The sequence below is a fragment of the Coregonus lavaretus genome (assembly GCF_964263955.1).
Source record: "Coregonus lavaretus genome assembly, chromosome: 21".
Lineage (NCBI taxonomy): Eukaryota > Metazoa > Chordata > Actinopteri > Salmoniformes > Salmonidae > Coregonus > Coregonus lavaretus.
In genome coordinates this window covers 37,672,939-37,697,610 of record NC_140008.1, presented here as the reverse complement: position 1 = coordinate 37,697,610, position 24,672 = coordinate 37,672,939, and the positions used below count along the sequence as shown (strand labels likewise).

At 43.3% G+C, this 24,672-nt stretch overlaps 1 protein-coding gene across 1 annotated transcript in view; it reads right to left on the bottom strand.

Moving 5' to 3' along the window:
- The window catches only part of LOC311148880 (rhophilin-1-like), a gene marked incomplete at both ends in the record, with an annotated part of 29,931 nt that extends 5,466 nt beyond the window's left edge, over positions 1-24,465 (bottom strand). Inside the window, 11 exons of the mRNA XM_084185888.1 lie at positions 1,424-1,549; positions 1,711-1,867; positions 5,133-5,320; positions 5,572-5,738; positions 7,374-7,498; positions 7,834-7,911; positions 8,201-8,276; positions 11,570-11,698; positions 19,976-20,091; positions 24,099-24,188; positions 24,439-24,465. Of these exons, the coding sequence (XP_084042014.1) occupies positions 1,424-1,549; positions 1,711-1,867; positions 5,133-5,320; positions 5,572-5,738; positions 7,374-7,498; positions 7,834-7,911; positions 8,201-8,276; positions 11,570-11,698; positions 19,976-20,091; positions 24,099-24,188; positions 24,439-24,465 (1,279 nt within the window). The remainder of the gene's footprint in view (positions 1-1,423; positions 1,550-1,710; positions 1,868-5,132; positions 5,321-5,571; positions 5,739-7,373; positions 7,499-7,833; positions 7,912-8,200; positions 8,277-11,569; positions 11,699-19,975; positions 20,092-24,098; positions 24,189-24,438) is intronic.
- Between the last annotated feature and the right edge of the window lie 207 nt (positions 24,466-24,672).

Here is a 24,672-nt window from a genome sequence, read left to right as displayed (position 1 = left end):
AGCTGGTTGAGAGAATGACAAGAGTGTGCAAAGCTGTCATCAAGGCTATTTGAAGAATCTCAAATATAAAATATATACAAATTATATATATTTTTTGGTTACTACATGATTCCATATGTCATTTTTTCCCGGTTCAAAAGTTTTGGGTCACTTTCAAATGTCCTTGTTTTCGAAAGAAAGCAATTTTTTTGTCCATTAAAATAACATCAAATTGATCAGAAATACAGTGTAGACATTGTTAATGTTATAAATGGCTATTCAATCAATCAATTTTATTTTATATAGCCCTTCTTACATCAGCTAATATCTCGAAGTGCTGTACAGAAACCCAGCCTAAAACCCCAAACAGCTAGTAATGCAGGTGTAGAAGCACGGTGGCTAGGAAAAACTCCCTAGAAAGGCCAAAACCTAGGAAGAAACCTAGAGAGGAACCAGGCTATGAGGGGTGGCCAGTCCTCTTCTGGCTGTGCCGGGTGGAGATTATAACAGAACCATGCCAAGATGTTCAAAAATGTTCATAAGTGACAAGCATGGTCAAATAATAATCAGGAATAAATCTCAGTTGGCTTTTCATAGCCGATCATTAAGAGTTGAAAACAGCAGGTCTGGGACAGGTAGGGGTTCCATAACCGCAGGCAGAACAGTTGAAACTGGAATAGCAGCAAGGCCAGGCGGACTGGGGACCGCAAGGAGTCACCACGGCCGGTAGTCCCGACGTATGGTCCTAGGGCTCAGGTCTCTCAGTTGGCTTTTCATAGCCGATCATTAAGAGTTGAAAACAGCAGGTCTGGGACAGGTAGGGGTTTCGTAGCCGCAGGCAGAACAGTTGAAACTGGAATAGCAGCAAGGCCAGGCGGACTGGGGACAGCAAGGTGTCATCATGCCCGGTAGTCCTGACGTATGGTCCTAGGGCTCAGGTTCTCAGAGAGAAAGAGAGAACGAGAGAATTAGAGAGAGCATACTTAAATTCACACAGGACACTGGATAAGACAGGAGAAGTACTCCAGGTATAACCAACTAACCCCAGCCCCCCGACACATAAACTACTGCAGCATAAAAACTGGAGGCTGAGACAGGAGCGGTCCGGAGACACTGTGGCCCCATCCGAAGAAACCCCCGGACAGGGCCAAACAGGAAGGATATAACCCCACCCACTCCGCCAAAGCACAGCCCCCGCTATTGTAGCTGGAAATGGCAGATTTTTAATGGAATATCTACATAGGTGTACAGAGGCCCATTATCAGCAACCATCAGTCCTGTGTTCCAATGGATTCGTATTTGCTAATCCAAGTTTACATTTTAAAAGGCTAATTGATCATTAGAAAACCCTTTTGCAATTATGTTAGCACAGCTGAAAACTGTTGCGCTGATTAGTTGAGTATGTGTGTGTTTGGTGAGTTTGTGCGCTTACGTGTGTGCTCACCCAGTTTGCGTCTCTCCCCGGGGTCTCTGAGCACCTGGCTGAGTGGTGGTCCGGCAGGATTACTGACATGGAGCTGGAGGAGAGCCTTCTCTCCCTCTTCATCACACTCTTCTTCATCAATAGACTCTACGGGACACAACACACATATACACTGGCACATAGACACACATTTACTGGAATTCACACACACACACACACACACACACACTCTAACAGGCCAATTTTCTGAACCACCACTATCATCAATATTAGACTCAACTCAACACACACTGCACAGTGGTACTTACGTGTGTGGTCACAGAGAGCGACAGCAGCATAATAGTGTGAGAGAGCTCTGAAGTGTTCTGTTTTCACCTGAACCATGGAGGCCCAGGAGAATGGGACATAGTCCTTCACTAGGGGCTGAGACATGGTCTGGAGCACCAAGCTATACACATCTGATACCTATAGCGAAAGAGAGGGATGAAAAGAGAGAGAGAGAGAGAGAGTCAGGAGAACGGAACATAGTCCTTCACTAGGGGCTGACATGGTCTGGAGCACCAAACTACCGTAAAACATCGAATAAAGTAGAATGGTCTTACTGAAGAGCTCAGTGACTTTCAATGTGGCACCGCCATAGGATGGCACCTTTCCAACAAGTCAGTTTCTCAAATTTCTGCCCTGGTAGAGCTGCCCCGCTCAACTATAGGTGCTGTTATTGCAAAGTGGGAACGTCTAGGAGCAACAACGCTTCAACTGCGAAGTGGTAGGCCACACAAGCTCACAGAACGGGACCGCCGAGTGCTGAAGCACATAGTGCGTAAAAATCGTCTGTCATCGGTTGCAACACTCCAAAAGGCCTCTGGAAGCAAAGTCAGCACAAGAACTGTCCGCCATTGGACTCTGGAGCAGTGGAAACGCATTCTCTGGAGTGATGAATCACGCTTGACCATCTAGCAGTCCGACGGACAAATCTGGGTTTGGCGGATGCCAGGAGAACGCTACCTGCCCCAATGCATAGTGCCAACTGTAAAGTTTGGTGGATGAGGAATAATAGTCTGGGGCTGTTTTCGTGGTTCGGGCTAGGCCCCTTAGTTCCAGTGAAAGGAAATCTTAACGCTACAGTATACAATGATATTCTAGAAGATTCTGTGCTTCCAACTTTGTGGCAACAGTTTGGGGAAAGCCATTTCCTGTTTCAGCATGACAATGCCCCCGTGCACAAAGCGAGGTCCATACAGAAATGGTTTGTCGAGATTGGTGTGGAAGAACTTGACTGTCCTGCACAGAGCCCTGACCTCAACCCCATCAAAATCCTTTGGGATTAATCTGAATGCCGACTGCGAGCCAGGCCTCATCGCCCAACATCAGTGCCCGACCTCCCTAATGCTCTTGTGGCTGAATGGAAGCAAGTCCCCGCAGCAATGTTCCAACATCTAGTGGAAAGCTTTCCCAGAAGAGTGGATGATGTTATAGCAGCAAAGGGGGGACCAACTCCATATTAATGCCCAGGATTTTGGAATGAGAGGTTCGACGAGTAGGTGTCCACATACTTTTGGTCATGTAGTGCACCATGCCATGTGGCTTTTCAGTCATGTAAAACTAGCCTACTACTATTACTTTTATTTAATATTATTCTCATTACTATTGTTGTTGTAGTTACTGTTAATATCATTACCACTACTACGAGTACTAGGCCTACAATTATTATTATTTTATTACTATTAGTCCGACCATTGTTGTTATACAGTATGTGTCCTTCGACAATGTAAGTAATTTAACTTGCCATGTCAATTAAGTCTATTGAATTGAGAGAGACACAGAGAGAGAGAGAGAGAGAGAGAGAGAGAGAGAGAGAGAGAGAGAGAGAGAGAGAGAGAGAGAGAGAGAGAGAGAGAGAGAGAGAGAGAGAGAGAGAGAGAGAGAGAGAATGGAACATAGTCCTTAACCAGGGTTTGGGACATGGTTTGGAGCACCAAGCTATACCAATCTGATACCTACACGCACGCGCATGGTCAAAAGTTGTGGTCAAAAGTTTTGAGAATGACAAAAATATTAATTTTCACAGTCTGCTGCCTCAGTTTTTATGATGGCAATTTGCATATACCCCAGAATGTTATGAAGAGTGATCAGATGAATTGCAATTAATTGCAAAGTCCCTCTTTGCCATGAAAATGAACTTAACCCCAAAAAAACATTTCCACTGCATTTCAGCCCTGCCACAGGACCAGCTGACATCATGTCAGTGATTCTCTCGTTAACACAGGTGAGAGTGTAGACGAGGACAACGCTGGAGATCACTCTGTCATGCTGATTGAGTTCGAATAACAGACTGGAAGCTTTAAAAAGGAGGGTGGTGCTTGAAATCATTGTTCTTCCTCTGTTAACAATGGTTACGTGCAAGGAAACACGTGCCGTCGTCATTGCTTTGCACAAAAAGGGCTTCACAGGCAAGGATATTGCTGCTAGTAAGATTGCACCTAAATCAACCATTTATCGGATCATCAAGAACTTCAAGGAGAGAGGTTCAATTGTTGTGAAGAAGGCTTCAGGGCGCCCAAGAAAGTCCAGTAAGCGCCAGGACCGTCTCCTAAAGTTGATTCAGCTGCGGGATCGGGGCACCACCAGTGCAGAGCTTGTTCAGGAATGGCAGCAGGCAGGTGTGAGTGCATCTGCACGCACAGTGAGGCGAAGACTTTTGGAGGATGGTCTGGTGTCAAGAAGGGCAGCGAGGAAGCCACTTCACTCCAGGAAAACCATCAGGGACAGACTGATATTCTACAAAAGGTACAGGGATTGGACTGCTGAGGACTGGGGTAAAGTCATTTTCTCTGATGAATCCCCTTTCCGATTGGGGCATCCGGAAAAAAGCTTGTCCGGAGAAGACAAGGTGAGCGCTACCATCAGTCCTGTGTCATGCCAACAGTAAAGCATCCTGAGACCATTCATGTGTGGGGTTGCTTCTCAGCCAAGGGAGTGGGCTCAATCACAATTTTGCCTAAGAACACAGCCATGAATAAAGAATGGTACCAACACATCCTCCGACAGCAACTTCTCCCAATCATCCAACAGTTTGGTGACTAACAATGCCTTTTCCAGCATGATGGAGCACCTTGCCATAAGGCAAAAGTGATAACTAAGTGGCTCGGGGAACCAAACATCGACATTTTGGGTCCATGGCCAGGAAACTCCCCAGACCTTAATCCCATTGAGAACTTGTGGTCAATCCTCAAGAGGCGGGTGGACAAACAAAACCCCACAAATTCTGACAAACTCCAAGCATTGATTATGCAAGAATGGGCTGCCATCAGTCAGGATGTGGCCCAGAAGTTAATTGACAGCATGCCAGGGCGGATTGCAGAGGTCTTGAAAAAGAAGGGTCAACACTGCAAATATTGACTCTTTGCATAAACTTAATGTAATTGTCAATAAAAGCCTTTGACACTTATGGAATGCTTGTAATTATACTTCAGTATACCATAGTAACATCTGACAAAAATATCTAAAAACACTGAAGCAGCAAACTTTGTGAAGACCAATACTTGTGTCATTCTCAAAACTTTTGACCACGACTGTAGGTACACACAGACAGAGAGAGAGTGAGGTGAACGGAAGAGAAGTCTTTAACAAGGGCACTGGATCAAGGTCTTGAGCACCAGTGAATACAACATGTTGGATATCTACACACACACACACACACAAACAAACACAGAGAGACTGGTCCCCTCACTCGTGCGGCCTCTTGAGCCACTTGTAGCTGGGAGGTGAAGTGTGTGTCCTGTGTGGTGAGTGTGACCCGTTCGAACACACACTCCTGCACTTGGGCGATCATCAGCCGGACCAGCATGCATAGCGACGTGCCGCTCATATCCAGACTGGGAGCGTTGGAAAAGTTGTCCTTCAGGTAGTTAAATGCACCTGGACACATACAGATTGAATACACTTGTAAGAACAGAAAAACTGTAAAACGCAGATAAAAAAAATATTCCTACAAAGAGAAGATGACAGTTGAGTATGGGTATGACATGTATGATCTGCAGGAGTTGTGTGTGAACTCCAACTGTGGTGTGTTAATGTGTAGATTCTCAGGCACTGGTATTTCCGCACCAGGGCCCCTTGTGGTTGTGTTCCTGTAATAGTAGTTTGTGTGTGCGTGTGTTTAGGCCTACCTGCGGCTCTCTGGAAAGCGTCTATAGCCCTGTCTATGCCAGCTGCAGCAGAGCGGTCCTGTCTGGCTCCCATCTGTGTGTAGAGAGCTCCCACGTTGAACAGCACACTGCCCTTCTCAAATGCCAACGCACGCTGGCATGACGGCACACCCGTCAGAGAGTCATACCTAGAGACAGTGGTGGGGGGGACGAGGGGGAGAGAGAGAGACAGAGAGAGAAGGAGAGTGAGAGGGGGGAGTCAATCTAAACTTAAAAAACAGAGAGAAGATTGGTGAGACACACAATTCCAAGGTTAGGAGTGACTAAGAAAAGAAAGGTTGAGTGTGTGTGCCTTCAGAAAGTATTCACACCCTTTGACTTTTTCCACATTTTGCTGTGATACAGCCTGAACTTTGTGTCACTGGCCTAAACACATTACCCTATAATGTCAAAGTAGAATTATGTTTTTAGAATAGTTTAAAAACTATTTACAAATGAAAAGCTGAAATGTCTTGAGTCAATAAGTATTCAACCCCTTTGTTATGGCAAGCCTAAATATGTTCAGGAGTAAAAATGTGCTTAACAAGTCACATAATAAGTCCCAATGCCTTGCAAAGAAGGGCACCTATTGGTAAATACAAAATAAAAAAGCAGACATTGATTATCCCTTTTAGCATGGTGAAGTTATTCATTACAATTTGAATGGTGCATCAATACACCCAGTTACTACTAAGATACAGGCATCCTTCTGAACTCAGTTGCCGAAGAGGAAGGAAACCGCTCAGGGATTTCACCATGAGGCCAATGGTGACTTTAAAACAGTTAAGAGTTTAATGGCTGTGATAGGAGAAAACTGAGGATGGATCAACAACATTGTAGTTACTCTACAATACTAACCTAAATTACAGAGTGAAAAAAATGAAATATTTAAATAAAAAATATTCCAAAACATACATCCTGTTTGTAATAAGGCACTAAAGTAAAACAACAAAAAATTACTTCATGTCCTGAATACAAAGCGTTATGTTTGGGGCAAATCCAACACATCACTTATTACCACTCTTCATTTTTTCAAGCATGGTGGTGTCTGTATCATGTTATGGGTATGCTTGTTATTGGCAAGGACTAGGGAGTATTTTAGGATAAAAAGGAAACAGAATAGAGCTAAGCACAGGCAAAATCCTAGAGGAAAACCTGGTTCAGTCTGCTTTCCAACAGACACTGGGAGACAAATCCACCTTTCACCAGGACAATAACCTAAAACACAAGGCCAAAATATACACTGGAGTTGCTTACCAAGACGACATTGAATGTTCCTGAGTGGCCTATTCTATGGCAAGACTTGAAAATGGCTGTCTAGCATGATCAACAACCAACTTGTACAACCAATATTGTACAATCCAGGTGTGCAAAGCTCTTAGAGACTTACCCAGAAAGACTCACAGCTGTAATCGCTGCCAAATGTGATTGTAACATGTATTGACTCAGGCGTGTGAATACTTATCTAAATGAGATATTTCTGTATTTCATTTTCAATAAATTTGCAAATATTTCTAAAAACATGTTTTCACTTTGTCATTATGGTATAGTGTGTAGATGGGTGAGATCAACAACAAAAAAATCAATTCTGAATTCAGGCTGTAACACAACAAAGTGTAGAATAAGTCAAGGGGTATGAATACTTTCTGAAGGAAAGAAAGAGAAGGAGGGAAACCAGAAAGGTTTCTGTGTGCGTGTCTCTGTATGCATGTGTGCATTTGAGTGTGTATCCTTTCTGAAGGTACTGTAAGTGAAGAGTTTGTGTGAGAGTAATAGAGTCTGACCAGTGGAAGTGGACTCCTAGTGTTCTGTGTGTGGGGAAGAACCTCTGGTCCAGATAGTACAGCTGGTTATAATACTCCACCAGGAGCTCCAAACCTGCCTCGTTACGACTGGGTGTACGCATGGCCTGATAATCACAGAGGCATATATTAGCACATACATATGAAAACACACACTCATATTTTAGAACACACACTCAATGCAACATTTGATGACATGACTATATAATACTATATTTACAAGCTATGTCAACAACATTAATATGAACACATTTACCAACTAAAATATAATTGTTTATTCACAAAACAGAATATCGTATAATTTATACTCCCACAGTGTATAAATGATATGATTCTCTGAGAATTATTAAACAGTTAGCCACCAGTTTATATTGTTAGTGATTTAACTAGCCAAAGCCACTAGGTGGCAGTGGTTTTAAGAGCAGTTGACTTTAGTTCTAACCTGTCTGAGCTCCATAAACTCATTGATCTCCTTCTCAAACAGCGAGCTGTCCTCCCCGTAGTGCTCACAGATATAGTCCTGAGAGAGAAGAGGACAAGATCGGTCACTTTCAACAAACAGAAAGAAAGAAAGAAAGAAAGAAAGAAAGAAAGAAAGAAAGAAAGAAAGAAAGAAAGAAAGAAAGAAAGAAAGAAAGAAAGAAAGAAAGAAAGAAAGAAAGAAAGAAAGAAAGAAAGAAAGAAAGAAAGAAAGAAAGAAAGAAAGAAAGAAAGAAAGAAAGAAAGAAAGAAAGAAAGAAAGAAAGAAAGGAGGCATATGAGAGAGAGAGGCATATGAGAGAGAGAGAGAGGCATATTTTTCTCCTGACCTTGAGAGGGACAGTGAGGTCCACTTCCTTGGTCTCCTTCAGACCGAGTGGGATCATGGGAACATTGATGGCTTCACTGAAGGAGAGAGAAGAGAGATCAATATATGTGTGAATGACATGTCACATACATCCACATCTGCTTTGCTATCTGCCTCCCCCCACCCTATCCCTATTATGACAGTAACCATTTTGGTCAGTAGCACATCACCCCTCCACCCCCCTGCCTGTTAATTACAGTTTTTATTATCACTTTGGTACTATTTTCACAAGAATGTGGTGAATTTTTTTCCTCTTAGTACAAAACTCAAAACAGGTAACACTCCACTTTTCTGGGAAGGCTTTTGACTAGATGTTGGAATATTGCTGCAGGGACTTCAGTTCAGCCATAAGAGCATTAGTGAGGTCGGGCATTGACTGATGTTGGGCGATTAGGCCTGGCTCCCTAGTCGGCATTCCAATTCATCCCAAAGATGTTCAATGGGGTTGAGGTCAGGCCTCTGTGTGCAGGCCAGTTAATTTCTTCCACACTGATCTCGACAAACCATTTCTGTATGGACCTCGCTTTGTGCACGGGGGTATTGTCATGCTGAAACAGGAAAGGGCCTTCCCCAAACTGTTGCCACAAAGTTGGAAGCATAGAATCGTCTAGAACGTCATTGTATGCTGTAGCGTAAAGATTTCCCTTCACTGGAACTAAGGGGCCTAAACTAGACCATGAAAAACAGCACCAGACCATTACTCCTCCTCCAGCAAACTTTACAGTTGGCACTATGCATTGGGGAAGATAGAATTCTCCTGGCATCCGCCAAACCCAGATTCCTCCTGCGGACTGCCAGATGGTCAAGCGTGATTCATCACTCCAGAGAATGTGTTTCCACTGTTCCAGAGTCCAATGGCGGACAGTTCTTGTGCTGACGTTGCATCCAGAGGCAGTTTGGAACTCGGTAGTAAGTGTTGCAACCGAGGACAGATTATTTTTTTACACGCTTCAGCACTCAGCGGTCCCGTTCTGTGTTCTTGTGTGAACAACAACTTCGTGGCTGAGCCGTTGTTTCTCCTAGACATTTCCACTTCACAATAACGGCACTTACAGTTGACCGGGGCAGCTCTAGCAGGGCAGAAATTTGACAAACTGACTTGTTGGATAGGTGGCATCCTATAACGGTGCCACATTGAAAGTCACTGAGCTCTTCAGTTAGGCCATTCTACTGCCAATGTTTGTCTATGGAGATTGCATGGCTGTGTGCAACGGGTGTAGCTGAAATAGCAGAATCCACTAATTTGAAGGGGTGTCCACATACATTTGTATATATAGTGTACTTTGAAGAGCTAGTCAAATGATTGCGATCAGACAGCTCTGCAGCATACTTAGGCAGGCTAGCTTAGCTAAATAGGATGCCTAAAGAGTGTACAGTATGGTGAGCACATAGATTACATTGTCTGTCTGGCTTGCTGCTACTGCCTGAGCAGAGATGCGATGATGGCATTAAAAATAATAAAGTCAACTATACACAATTGAAATATTTTATTATTTCATAGTAATTTCCTATTTTTCTATTGATGTTTACAAAACGTGGACCTGACAAGACAATGGAATATTTTCAATGTTTTAGCAATCGAATGATCACTATTTTTGGCTTATCGAAGAGGATGTTGTTGCTAAATTGTTAGCTTCTCCCTTTTCAAGAATAACTTTCAACAAGAAGTTAAGTTTCAAATGATCTGGTGAGTGGAACTGTGTTTTTTATTGCAGCTCACTTGCAGTTGTTAGATATCTCTTTCAAAATAACTGAAACATATAACTGAAACATTGTGGCATTTAAACTTTAGATCACCCGTTACTCTGTGTGCTAAACGTTAAATGTGTTTTGCAATGGGAAGTAATAATTGTACATGTCAATTGGGAAATGCTTAGCCTAATGGTTGTGTTTTTGTATTCTTCTGATTGGGACTTACTGGCTTATTATGTCCAAGTGAATGGACTGCTTATCCTTGAACATCATGCTGCGTGTGACTTCCATCTGCCCTATGCAGTGGTGTAGTGGTGCCTGGAGAAGCGGGTAGAGTTACATTTTGGCAAAAATTCCCAAATGGCCCGCCCGGCTAAGGAAAGGTGCCCTGTGTGAAAAATCCTGTTTTCCTGTTTTTCTATGAGTTTTCCTATATATTTTTCAGATTTTCACTCTCAAAATCACATTTTTTAAATAAAAAATAGACATAAATGGGATGTTCTAAGCACAACAATGCTTAAAGCCCTCCCCATTGATACAAATCAGCATGATATCATTCTGTCAGGTAGGTCTACTTTGCAGTAAACATTTAATTGAGAAGTTTTTTTTGGGAAAGCCTTTAGAAACTGTTCATGCAAACTGTGCATGATGACTGAATTGCCCATCGCAAATCGCCTACTAACAAAGACTTCAGACAAAACTTTTTCAATACCTGGTTTGCATACCCATTTTTGTCTTAGTTAGCATTTACTGGTAGATATCATAAGTTAAAAAGTATTTCCTACCTACCCCACAGGTGTGGTGAGATAACTCGATCCGTTGGAATACTGCGATACTAGCACTTATTTCAAAGAGCGCTCCGTAAGCCTCGCCCCAGTGGGCACAGCTAGGCATGTTGCACTGGGACACACTTTAATACAGCGAAAATACTCAGATTTTACACAATGGGTCCGCAGTGGTTCTGTGTAGCCTAGTATGCAAATATATTTGAGATCAGTGTATTGCAGTTCATTTCGTCTTTGACTTAATAAGTCAAATATCTTTGCGTAGTAAAGAGCAAGCCAACAACGAGTCCCAGACAGTTCGCAATAGATCATACCAGAGGGGGCATCATTTAATAGGCTACCTAAATTATTGGGATCATCTGGTTACCACAAGTATTTGGAATACATTGAGCTCGTTGACAAAACAGACCGTGGGATGCGGTGGGTCTGTGTAAATTATGCGATTATATTGGAGACAGGTTTATAGCAGTGAATGTCATCTATTAATTTACATGAAACACTGATTAAGTTTGGTGAAAAAGTGACTGTATGATTTTGTGTGTTGTACTTGGTTAATTGAAAATGTGCTTAGAGTTTTGAAACAACTACCTTTTTGATGATCTGTTTTGAGTTTTGTACTAAGAGTTGTGAAAATTGCACCAAAGCGACTGAAAAAAACTGTAATGAGAGTCTAAATCAAAGGATTTGCACCACTTGTGACCCTGAGCTTCAGCTGGGCTGGATTACTAGCGCCTCATTACTAGCATTCCAGGCCACTCTCATTAAGCTATAATTAAAGCAAATAGGTCATCAGCGCATTGAGTGTCCACACCCTCCACCATGATGTGTGTGTGTGTGTGTACTGTATGTGTTACCTCTCTGTCTGGTAGACCTCCATATTGCTGTTGAGTTCCTCTAGTTCTTCCTTCAGTAGCTGCAGGTTGGAGTTGACAAAGCTCAGCTCTAGAGCCACAGTCTCCTTCACCTTGTTGTTAGTGGTGGCTCTGCAACACACAAACACATTCATATGAGACACACAAACACCCTACCTGCAAAACATACAAACATCCTGTATATGCATTACACAGGCCCATAGGAATAGGAGGATGTACTAACTACACCATGAGTCTTTCATCATTGTCACCTTATGTGACCTTTATCCAGCTCAATCCGGCTCGACATAGTTCTCTCTTACGCACACATTCTCCCTCTACCTCCTGTTTTCCTTATTCCCTTTATCACTTTCGCTCCACTTCACTCTAGATAAAGGGCAGCAGTGTGTTCGGTGACTAAAGCTTCCATTGCTGTGGATGTTCTGATGTAAACAACCCACCCATCTTAGAACGTTCCTCTGACTCTGATGCGTCACTTAGTTGTCACGGTAACTGACAATCTCACCATGTCACAGGAATCCTGGGTAATTCTCCTGGTAATGCAATAATGGACACTGTCTGGATCCCCGAGCAGTTTGGGCCTGATAACACAGCACACTACACACACACGTCTTGCAGGCAAGCACAAACACATCATGCACAAAAATCACACACACACACACAATCACAAGTCAATAATAGCAGACGATATTGCCACTCTTATTGTCACGACTTCCTCCGAGGCTGCCTCCTCTCCTTGTTCAGGCAGGCTTCGGCATTCGTCGTCACCAGGCCTTCTAGCCACTGCCGCTCCTCATCTCATCATTCCATTTGTTTTGTCTTGTTTATTACACACATCTGGTTCATATCCCCTCATCAGTACCTGTATAAGTGTTCCCTCTGCCCCCTTGTTTTTGTGTGTGTTTGTTTATTTAGAGCATAGTGAAGCTCGGTGGAGCTCCTTGCCGGGTTATTTTCCCTGTGTTACCTTGTTGGTTCCAGTGCGCCTGTTTTGTGAACTGGACTGTTTTTACGCTTTACTGCGTACACTGTATTCCGGAATAAGTCCTGTTATTCTGTGATTTACCCTCCTGCGCCTGACTCCTTCAAATCACCCATCACACCTATTTGCTATATTTTCAATTTAAGCCTACAGCAAATTAAATGACTGCAACACTTAACAAAGAGCTGCAGTTAGTTTCAGAGTGGGTGGCAAGGAATAAGTTAGTCCTAAATATTTCTAAAACTAAAAGCATTGTATTTGGGACAAATCATTCACTAAACCCTAAACCTCAACTAAATATTGTAATAAATAATGTGGAAATTGAGCAAGTTGAGGTGATTCAAGTGCTTGGAGTAACCATGGATTGTAAACTGTCATGGTCAAAACATATTGATACAACAGTAGCTAGGATGGGGATAAGTCTGTCCATAATAAAGCGCTGCTCTACCTTCTTAACAGCACTATCAACAAGGCAGGTCCTACAGGCCCTAGTTTTGACACACCTGTACTACTGTTCAGTCGTGTGGTCAGGTGCCACAAAAAGGGACTTAGGAAAATTGCAATTGGCTCAGAACAGGGCAGCACGGCTGGCCCTTGGATGAAAAACAAAGAGCGAACATAAATGATATGCATGTCAATCTCTCCTGGCTCAAAGTGGAGGAGAGATTGACTTCATCACTACTTGTATTTATGAGAGGTATTGACATGTTGAATGCACCGAAATGTCTGTTTGGCGCACAGCTCGGACACCCATGCATACCCCACAAGACATGCCACAAGAGGTCTCTTCACAGTCCCCAAGTCCAGAACAGACTATGGGAGGCGCACAGTACTAAAAGAGCCATGACTACATGGAACTCTATTCCACATCAAGTAACTGATGCAAGCAGTAAAATTAGATTGAAAAAAAAAAAAACAGATAACAATACACCTTATGGAACAGCGGGGACTGTGAAGCAACGCATACATAGGCACAGACACATGCATACACACACGATAACATACACACTATACACATGCATGGATTTTGTGTTGTAGATATGTGGTAGTGGTGGAGAAGGGCACACAGTGTGTTGTGAAATCTGTGAAGGTATTGTAATGTTTTTTCAAATTGTATACCTGCCTTAATTTTGCTGGAACCCTGGAAGAGTAGGTGCTGCCCCAATACACACCTTCATGTAACACACACACACACACACACACGTAGGCCTACAGACACACACAAAGGGTCAAGAGGCACCACTCAACACGATTCTGTGATTAACTTGGATGAGAAAGCTACTCCCTTTGCCAGAAGAGTATTAGGAATCAACAAGAGTGAGTCTTTCAAGGACAAGCACAACAAACATACCACCCCAGGTGGTAAGGGTAGGTAACAACACATCTGCCACACTGATCCTCAACACAGGGGCCCCTCAGGGGTGCGTGCTCAGTTCCCTCCTGTACTCCCTGTTCACCCATGAATGCATGGCCAGGTACGACTCCAACACCATCATTAAGTTTGTCGACGACCCAACAGTGGTAGGCCTGATCACCGACAACAACGAGACAGCCTATAGGGAGGAGGTCAGAGACCTGGCCGTGTGGTGCCAGGATAACAACCTCTCCCTCAACGTGACCAAGACAAAGGAGATGATTGTGGACTGCAGAAAAAAAAAGAGGACTGAACACGCCCCCATTCTCATCGACGGGGCTGTAGTGGAACAGGTTGAGAGCTTCAAGTTCCTTGGTGTCCACATCACCAACAAACTATCATGGTCCAAACACACCAAGACAGTCGTGAAGAGGGCACGACAAAGCCTATTCCCCCTCAGGAGACTGAAAAGATTCTGCATGGGTCCTCAGTTCCTCAAAAAAATCTACAGCTGCACCATCGAGAGCATCCTGACTGGTTGCATCACCGCCTGGTATGGCAACTGCTTGGCCTCCGACCGCAAGGCACTACAGAGGGTAGTGCGTACGGCCCAGTACATCACTGGGGCCAAGCTTCCTGCCATCCAGGACCTCTATACCAGGCGGTGTCAGAGGAAGGCCCTCAAAAATTGTCAAAGACTCCAGCCACCCTAGTCATAGACTGTTCTCTCTGCTACCGCACGGCAAGTGGTACCGGAGTGCCAAGTCTAGGTCCAAAAGACTTCTCAACAGCTTCTACCCCCAAGCCATAAGACTCCTGAACAGCTAATCATGGCTACCCGGACTATTTGCACTGCCCCCCAACCCCATCTTTTTACGCTGCTGCTGCTATTTATGCATAGTCACTTTAACTCTACCCACATGTACATATTACTTCAACTACCTCAACTAGCCGGTGCCCCCGCACATTGACTCTGCACCAGTACCCCCTTGTATATATAGCCTCCCTACTGTTATTTTATTTTACTTCTGCTCTTTTTTCTCAGCACTTTTTTGTTGTTGTTTTATTTTACTTTTTTATTAAAAATAAATGCTACATAAGGTGTGCGACTATGATTAGAAAAAGTCACCCTACTGTTATTTTATTTTACTTCTGCTCTTTTTTATTAAAAATAAATGCACTGTTGGTTAAGGGCTGTAAGTAAGCATTTCACTGTAATGTCTGCACCTGTTGTATTCGGCGCATGTGGCCAATAAAATTTGATTTGATTTGATTTACTACAGGAGACTTGTCCCCTATTTTAAGGTTATCAATAACATTTAAAACAACCTCCGTCCTCACACACAACACACGTTGCAAGCAAGCACACACATCTGTGACCCCTTTCCCCATGCCCAACACAGGCTAATCTGACGTCAGACCTCATACCCTCCTCTCCTCACCCCACAAACATACACCTCTCTCTCTCTAGGACAAGCCAAGGCCAATCTGATTACAGTTAGCTTTAAAGGCTTCACACACACACACACTCGCTTGCACGCATGATCTACAACAGAGGGAAAAGAAACATCCAAGTATTGCTGTTAAACTAAACTGTCTGATACCGCCAGTGTATAATGTGTGTCTGTGTTGAGTGAGTCACATAAAACTGTTATTTTACTCTAGGAAAAACATCAGGGCCTGTGTGTGCTCTTCACTTCAGTTCAAAGTCACGGTCATACCACCCCCATTAAAATCCCCTGTACTGCTCTCATTTCCAGTAATGAACTGAGTGATGTCATCCTCCACAGGATTAGACTAGTTACTGTCTCCCTCTTTCTCCCTCACTAGAATTCCTTTCCCAAGGTAGATAACACACTGGCCTGTTACACCAGCATGTCAGCACATAATGAAATGTTCATCAGCCAATCAGAAGCTCTAATGAGATGAGGTAAAAAATAAAAAAAAATGTAAAAATAAAGGAAAACCCTGGAATGAGTAGTCCAGGGTTTTCCTTTATTTGTAATTTTTTTTTAAACTATTGGCTTTGTGAGATGCGGTGTGGGTGAACGGATGATCTCCGCATGTGTATTTCCCACCGTAAAGCATGGAGGAGGAGATGTTATGGTGTGGGTGTGCTTTGCTGGTGACACTGTCTGTGATTTATTTTGAATTCAAGGCACACTTAACCAGCATGGCTACCACAGCATTCTGCAGCGATACGCCATCCCATCTGATTTGGGCTTAGTGGGACTATCATTTGTTTTTCAACAGGACAATGACCCAACACACCTCCAGGCTGTGTAAGGGCTATTTTACCAAGAGGGAGAGTAATGGAGTGCTGCATCAGATGACCTGGCCTCCACAATCCCCCGACCTCAACCCAATTGAGATGTTGGGATGAGTCGGACGGCAGAGTGAAGGAAAAACAGCAAACAAGTGCTCAGCATATGTGGGAACTCCTTCAAGACTGTTGGAAAAGCATTCCAGGTGAAGCTGGTTGAGAGAATGCCAAGAGTGTGCAAAGCTGTCATCAAGGCAAAGTGTGGCTACTTTGAAGAATCTCAAATATAAAATATATTTTGATTTGTTTAACACTTTTTTGGTTACTACATGATTCCATATGTGTCATTTCATAGTTTTGATGTCTTCACTATTATTCTACAATGTAGAAAATAGTAAAAATAAAGTAAAACGCTTGAATGAGTAGGTGTGATTAGTCCCCTGTAGCTCAGTTGGTAGAGCATGGCGCTTGCAACGCCAGGGTTGTGGGTTCATTTCCCACGGGGGGCCAGTATGAAAATGTATGCACTCACTAACTGTAAGTCGCTCTGGATAAGAGCGTCTGCTAAATGACTAAAATGTAAATGTAAAAATGTGTGTCCAAACTTTTGACTGGTACTGTATATATATTATGGAACACGAGACACCTGTCTTATTCGTGGCCATCTCAGTGAACTAATCCTTTGCGGAGGCCGAGACTAATCCATTGCTGCGGGGATGGCACAGTCCAAGAAGGGGAGTGTGGCTGCACAATGCACGTCTCTCTCCAGAATGGGCTCTCTCCCGCCAATTTGTGCACATTAATTGTTTCAATAACTTCTTTGTGTGAATTGTTTGCGTTTGATTGTTAGTGTCAATTAATTCCCAATTATATATATCACCAGTAGTACATTTACCGCTCATTCCTATAATTTCTAATCTACACTTGATTGGTTACGCTAACTTCGGTTAATGCGTTCAATATATTATTATTCCAGTCCTTTACCGTTCTCATTGACGGAGTGGACATGTTGTTTGCAGAGCGCACAACCTATGCCAGACTTGTGAGAAATCATGTTTTGTTTATTTCATTCCATTTACGAGTTTTGTTAATTTAGTCATTGTCTTTTGTTTGGAGCTCTCCTGTCAATGTTGAGTAAGGACGCGCACGCATAGAAGTAGGCCTATAGGCTACCTGGCCTGCATATAAAATGTGCCCATTTGGGGATCTGATAGTATTTCTGATTGGCTTAATGTACCACCACTAATGAGCTGTGGAGCTTCTCAAAGTAATGTTTTCACCTCAAACAGCAACCAAATGAAGTCTGTTTTTACATCCATTGTGAATGACAACAATTCCTCAATGCATTCGAAAAACCTTTCCAGCTCTCTCCCTTTCGATAACCACTCAGCGTGAAAGGGAAATGTCATGCTCTGATCCAGTGGAAACGTCATAAAGTAGGCCTACCTGATTACTTCTTATCCCTTGCGCAAATAGCCTACAGCTGTGTCTGTCCCGAGCTCACTGGCACGGAAACTCTGAGTGCCCATAATATGTTATACAATGTTGCAAGGAGCTTCAGGCCGGACCCAAGTTAATAGTTGATACAATGTTTAAAGTTTGTTGCAGACAGGCCATGCGTAGCCAATATCATTTATAGGGTATTTATTTTTATCAGGATGTTCTACCTGCAGGCAGCAATGTTTTCATTTGTTGGCTTTCTAAGCTATTTTTACATAGTTGGCAATGGCAATAGAAGTTACAAACTTAAAAAGTATCAATTTCATTTAGATTTGGATAGAATTTTGATTAACCACATGACAATGATTGAGACATGAAGACATTTTTATAAATTCAATGAAACTGTTCCACGAAAATGTGCAAATTTAAACCATAACTGGCACGCAGATCGGTAGAAATGTTAAGATACATTGGCATTCCATATGAGAAAGTCTGCCAACTCCTTGTGTAGCGTATTACCGGCAACTTCAGAAGAGTAATGGCAAAATCTGCGAAAGCCAGTAGGAGCAGGAGGAGGATGGTCGAAACAGGTAACGTTTTTTTTCTTCTGATTATCTTGATCTCTGGCTCCCTCTTGAGTCATTTGTGTCTTATTTCATCAAACAGTGAGCTTAAAGCATCAGACAAGCTCAATGCATATATAGTTGATTTTATTCAAACACAGGGTGTGTCTATATATGGAAAAATACACATTTTAAGATTTTGACCAATCGATTAGTCGAAAGAACAGACTTAAGACTTAAGTTTTAGTCGGGGATAGCCCTAAATGAGATACCCCCCCCTGTTCTCCCATCATTAGCCTCAGTCACTCCATTCCCCTCCTCCCCCTACCTCCTACCAACACAAACCAGTTTACTGACAACAATTCATCATCCGTGTGTGTGTGTGTTATATATATATATATATTCCTGCAGACAGCTGTCCTCCCTGGGAATCGCTCTCTCTCTGCCTGGGAATGGGAAGGGAAAGATGCAGCAGTGGGACCGGACACAAAGCCTGTTGATTGGTGGCTGACTGGGGGTCTATTTGTCTATGTGACCTAGTCCCAAAAAAGGGGGAAGGGAAGGGCTGGGTTTTGCTGGTGGGTGTTATTACCCCCATCCCCTAGTCTTCCCTTTTTAATGGTGGTCTCTATCAGGCCAAGCTGCAAATTCAGAAGTATGACAATGTGATTCATGTCCTAGCCTGAATCAACCCTGTCAACCCTGACTCGACTAATCTTATTCTTAATTTCACTTGCCAACTTTTCTCAAAACCTAATTACGTCGGACAAGAAAATAAAAATACAAGTAAAAGGGAGGGTTGACACACACACACACACACACACACACACACAGGGGAGGGTTGGTTTTCTTTCAATTAGCTTGATGTTGTTCTAGGTGTTTATGTTATTAGAGCCTGACTGAGCCAAACAGACCACTAAAGCAGAAGAAGAAAGCACACTGCTTTAATTAAGTCCTTCTTCTCCTCCTCTCTTCCTCCTCCTCTTTTCAGATGAATATGGATGTTAAAGAGAGAGACAGAGAGACAGTGTCCTATCATACCACTCTACACCACCACTCAGACCACTCCAATACACCATGTCCTTCAGTGGCTCCCACACTACTAATAAGTGTAGGATAAACTTGATGAAATAAGAGTTGGGGGGGGGGGGGGGGCGAAGGGGAGAAGAAAAGGCAGAGAGGGAAAGGATCAAAATGATGATAATGCTCTAAGATGGTTTGATGTGCTTTAAAAACCTCAGCTTTGATGTCCTGCCACCAGCTTTTATTCCTATCTTTCTTCCACTGGAAAGAAAAAGACTAATTACTTTAAAGGAGACAGAATGAGAACAGGCTGTATTCTAGCTGTTCAAGTTCAGCACAGGTCAAGTAGTGTGTGTGTGTGTGTGTGTGTGTGTGTGTTTGATATGCATGTCTAACTGGCAAAATACACTTTTTTTTAAATGAGGGGAGAAAATAATAGGAATCAAACCTGCGGACTGGCAATACACAAAACCCACACACACACCATGGGACACAAACAGAGTGATAAAACAGGGTGGTGTGTGTTTTGGAGGTGTTCCCCATATACCCTAAAATAGTTGGATATTTCCATCTGCTAGTGTTTGTATATGATAGAGCTCAATGTTTCCACAGGTAGTTTGGCTTGGGGTTCCTTTTTCCACCACAGGGGAGGGGAGGGAGTGGATGCCCCCCAAAGCTGTGTACACACAGGATCAGAGACAGCATTCGACAACTTGTACAATGACCTGTCCCTTCCCTGACACCTGCCCCCACCCCAGCTCACCTGAAGAGGTTTTCAGCCCCGGCCCTCATCCTCATCTCCTTGTTTATCTGCTGGTTGATACGAGCTCTACGGTGCTGCAGCTTACTGCGCTGGGTCTGGGAACAGGGATCACAACCCTGGAGAGAAAAGAGGGGGATTGGAAGAGAGATTGTGGTTAATGCATAACATGCTAGAGCACAATATGTCTGTCTATCTCTTCTTGCTTGTGTCTAAACCCTATGTGTAGTTCTAGTTCACATGCCTTTGTATATCAGTGTATAATAGGCATGTAATAAACACCAACTGTACGTAAAGAAGAGTGTATTCCTAGCAGAACAGGTAGGGGTTGATGGACTATTCAGTGCATTACATTACACAAACCTGTCACAGATAGACCTGACTGAGGGAGACATACACCCGAGCACCTGGTTAGTTTCCCTCCCTGATTAAGTATGGGTGATTAAGACCACCTGCCTCCATCACAGTTAGAATCAGATATCCTGTTGTCAATGTAGTAGGCTATCTGTGGTGATGGTTGCCAGGAGACCAAGCCCCAGCAGATCTCGGTCGGTAGCCTGCTGTCCTTAGACGTTACAGTCCACAGAACGGAGGAGACTTGAAGACCTCTTACAACTGACCTTTGCCTACCACACACATACAGGCACCAATGCTCTTCTTTTCAATACTGTAACTTCGTCACCCCACCATGTCTGTAAGTGATCAACTCAAGGTGTGGATCTGTACCTCTACACGTGGTATTCAGTTACAAGGTCTACACCTTCACATATGATCTTGAACATTGAGGAAAGCAGTAGACCATATGATCCATGATTATGCAGAGCGCACTCTGATGGAAAGGCTAAAATTGCTCTGAGATCTCAGCTTAGAAGACATATGAGGCTGGGAAGAGGGTTCAAAGAAAGGGTGAGCAATCGTCACTGGTTATGAGGCTGGGGTGCAGCTATGAGATCAAGTTAAGACCTAGATCAGGACTGTACTAGTGACTAATGATGATGTTGACGATTAGGGAATTTTGTGTGACATAACTTATCAAGAGAACATCCCTGGTCATCCCTACTGCCTCTGATCTGGCAGACTCACTAAACACAAATGCGTCGTTTGTAAATTATGTCTGAGTGTTGGCTATCCGTAAAAAAAGATGGTTTGCTTCATATAGGCAATTTGAAATGATTCATACTTTTACTTTTGATACTTAAGTATATTTTTGCAATTACATTTACTTTTGATACTTAAGTACAGTATATTTAAAATACTTTTACTCAAGTAGTTTTATACTTGGTGACTTTCACTTGAGTCATTTTCTATTGAGGTATCTTTACTTTTACTCAAGTATGACAATTGCGTACTTTTTCCACCACTGCATATACATTTACATTACATTTTAGTCATTTAGCAGACACTCTTATCCAGAGCGACTTACAGTTAGTGCATACATTATTTTATCGAACCCACAACCCTGCCATGCTCTACCAACTGAGCTACATCCCCTGCCGGCCATTCTCTCCCCTACCCTGGACGACGCTGGGCCAATTGTGCGCCGCCCCATGGGTCTCCCGGTCGCAGCCGGCTACAACAGAGCCTGGATCATATGCCATTGCTACAGGTCCAGTTACAGACAGACACCTGACTCGGCTGTAGTCTGCCTTTAGTCTTCCACTGTAGTCTGCTAACTGAAGGACAAGTGCATTCGGAAAGTATTCACACCCCTTGACTTTTTCCAAATTTTGTTACGTTACAGCCTTATTCTAAAATTGATTAAATAAAAATGTTTTTCCTCATCAATCTACACACAATACCCCATAATGACAATGTGAAAACAGTTTTTTTTAGCAAATGTATATAAACGGAAATATCACATTTACTAAAGTATTCAGAGACCCTTTGCTATGAGACTCGAAATTGAGCTCAGGTGCATCCGGTTTCCATTGATCATCCTTGAGATGTTTCTACAACTTGATTGGAGTCCATCTGTGGTAAATGTAATTGATTAGACATGATTTAGAAAGGCTATATAAGGTCCGACAGTTGACAGTGCATGTCAGAGCAAAAACCATGCCATGAGGCCGAAGGAATTGTCCATAGAGCTCCGACACATGATTGTTTCGAGGCACAGATCTGGGGAAGGGTACCAAAAAATGTCTGCAGCATTGAAGGTCCCGAAGAAGTTTGGAACCACCAAGACTCTTCCTAGAGCTGGTCGCTGCGCCAAACTGAGCAATCAGTGAAGCATGGTGGTGGCAGCATCATGCTTTGGGGATGTTTATCAGCATCAGGGACTGGGAGACTAGTCAGGATCGAGGGAAAGATGAACGGAGCAAAGTACAGAGAGATCCTTGATGAAAACCTGCTCCAGAGCACTCAGGACCTCAGACTGGGGCGAAGGTTCACATTCCAACAGACAACGACCCTAAGCACACAGCCAAGACAACGCAGGCGTGGCTTCGGAAACAAGTCTCTGAATGTCCTTGAGTGGCCCAGCCAGAGCCCGGACTTGAACCCGATCGAACATCTCTGGAGAGACCTGAAAATATCTGTGCAGCGATGCTCCCCATCCAACCTGACAGAGCTTGAGAGGGTATGCAGAGAAGAATGGGAGAAACTCCCCAAATACAGGTGTGCCAAGCTTGTAGCGTCATACCCAATAAGACTCAAGGCTGTAATCGCTGCCAAAGATGCTTCAACAAAGTACTGAGTAAAGGGTCTGAAAACATATGTAAATGCGATATTCAGTTATTTACTTTTTATACATTTGCAAAAAATCCTTAAAAGATGTTTTTGCTTTGTCATTATGGGGTATTGTGTGTAGATTGATGAGGGGGGGGGGGACAATTTAATCAATTTTAGAATAAGGCTGTAACGTAACAAAATGTGGGAAAAGTCAAGGGGTCTGAACACTTTCCGAATGCATGTCTTGTCAACACGTAGGCCTACAATTGTTGAGAAATAAAAATAAAATGACGGCCGATGTTCTGTGGTCAGAGGCGATAGGACAGCCACCCGCTGCTTTTAACCGTTCATCGGCATGGTGTGTTTTGTCCTTAAAGCCAGCTGACTAGGCTCTTACTCATACAGTACAGAGAAACAAGGAAGAAACAGACCACAACACGGAAGGAAAGGCCATAATAGGGTATGCTAACCCCAAAATGAGAAACTCTCTCTCCTTATTCCTCGCTTTTTCTCTCTCCCTCTCACAGCCAAGCCAACCTCCCTCCATCTCCCTTTCCCCTCACCTTATTTTATTCTCTCTCTCATCCCTCTCTCTTAGTGAGGCGTTTGTTTTGTGAGTGTGCGTCCATTAATCCTCAGTGCTTGTAGGGATTAAGGTGCTAGCCTAGCCATGCTTCAGCCCCCTGCCTCCAGTCCCAGCTCAGCCATAGCCATGCTACAGTCATCTAGCTCCAGCGTCAGCTCAGACCCAGCACTCCTTGATGCATGATGACTCCGGAGCCGCAATGTAATTGGTCAATAATCAAACACATCTAGGGTGTGTTTTATGGTTTTCAGCTTTTAACACATAAATTGCAGGACCTGACACAAAATGTGTTGAAAGAATTTACACAAATCATGTTGTACCAACACACTGATTGTGTTAAAAGTTCACAACATGTGTCAACCCTAACAAGACACACAGATGTGCTAAATAACACATATTTTATAAGAGTGTACCCCCGGCCGGGGGACAGCAGGGGGTGGAAGGGGGTAACTAGGCTCTCCCAGCAACATGCCATCAGTACCATATCTCCCCCTGGACAGCATCCTGCCACAATCTACCCCTCATGATGCAACAGCAGACCCCCCCCACCCCTAAGTCACCAAAGGTTTATCAACATAATGGCAACTCAATGCAGGACCAGGATAGCCCTCAATGAATATGTAATCAGTTCAGTAATGAAACTTTGTGTATGCAATGTGTGTCAATTATACATCACTTTCAATGGTGCACTTCATATGGTATTGATAATGTGGAACACCTATGCCGTATTGCACTATGAATCTGACAATTAGGCCAAAACATTATTGTCCTGTTCATAACAGATACACGTCCCAATGGAAAATGTACTTCAATATAAACGTGTGTTGGTACAGTATCGTGTTTTTCTAGCTACAACTGCGTATCGCTCACCTTTCTGATACTCCCGTCGTGACTCCCCTGCTCCATCATCGGTGTGGGAATCTCCAGCTCCTCGTCGGAGCCAGCGTCAGACATCTCCGGCTCTCTACAATAGAATGCCCAAAGGCCGTTTATTTATACAAAATAAAAACCACCACTTTTTCCCGTTCTACCCTAGCCACCCCTACCAGTTATTGTCACGGTGTTTATTTAGCTAGCATACAGTGTTTGAACTACATTGAAACTAGAAACAAGTGAACTGGGACTGAATGGATGAGCTCGTTCTGGCTAGCAGTTTATGTTTAGCATTACCATGCATTGTTCCAAACAACTAGACAACAAACAGGTACACTAGCCTTGTCGCAGGTTCTTCTCCCATCCTACTCAAGCCAGGACGCTAGTAGGCAACTTGTTGCACCAATACTTGTGTAATTCCAAATGTCCACAGGCCAGAGTCTCTTGCGGTGAATGGGTAGCGAGAAAAATAAACATAGAAAATAATCAGAACAAAACAACCCCTATCTGTTCCGCAAGTTGTATTCGTGCACCTCTAGCTCACCAGACCGATGAAGATACGTTTTTTGCG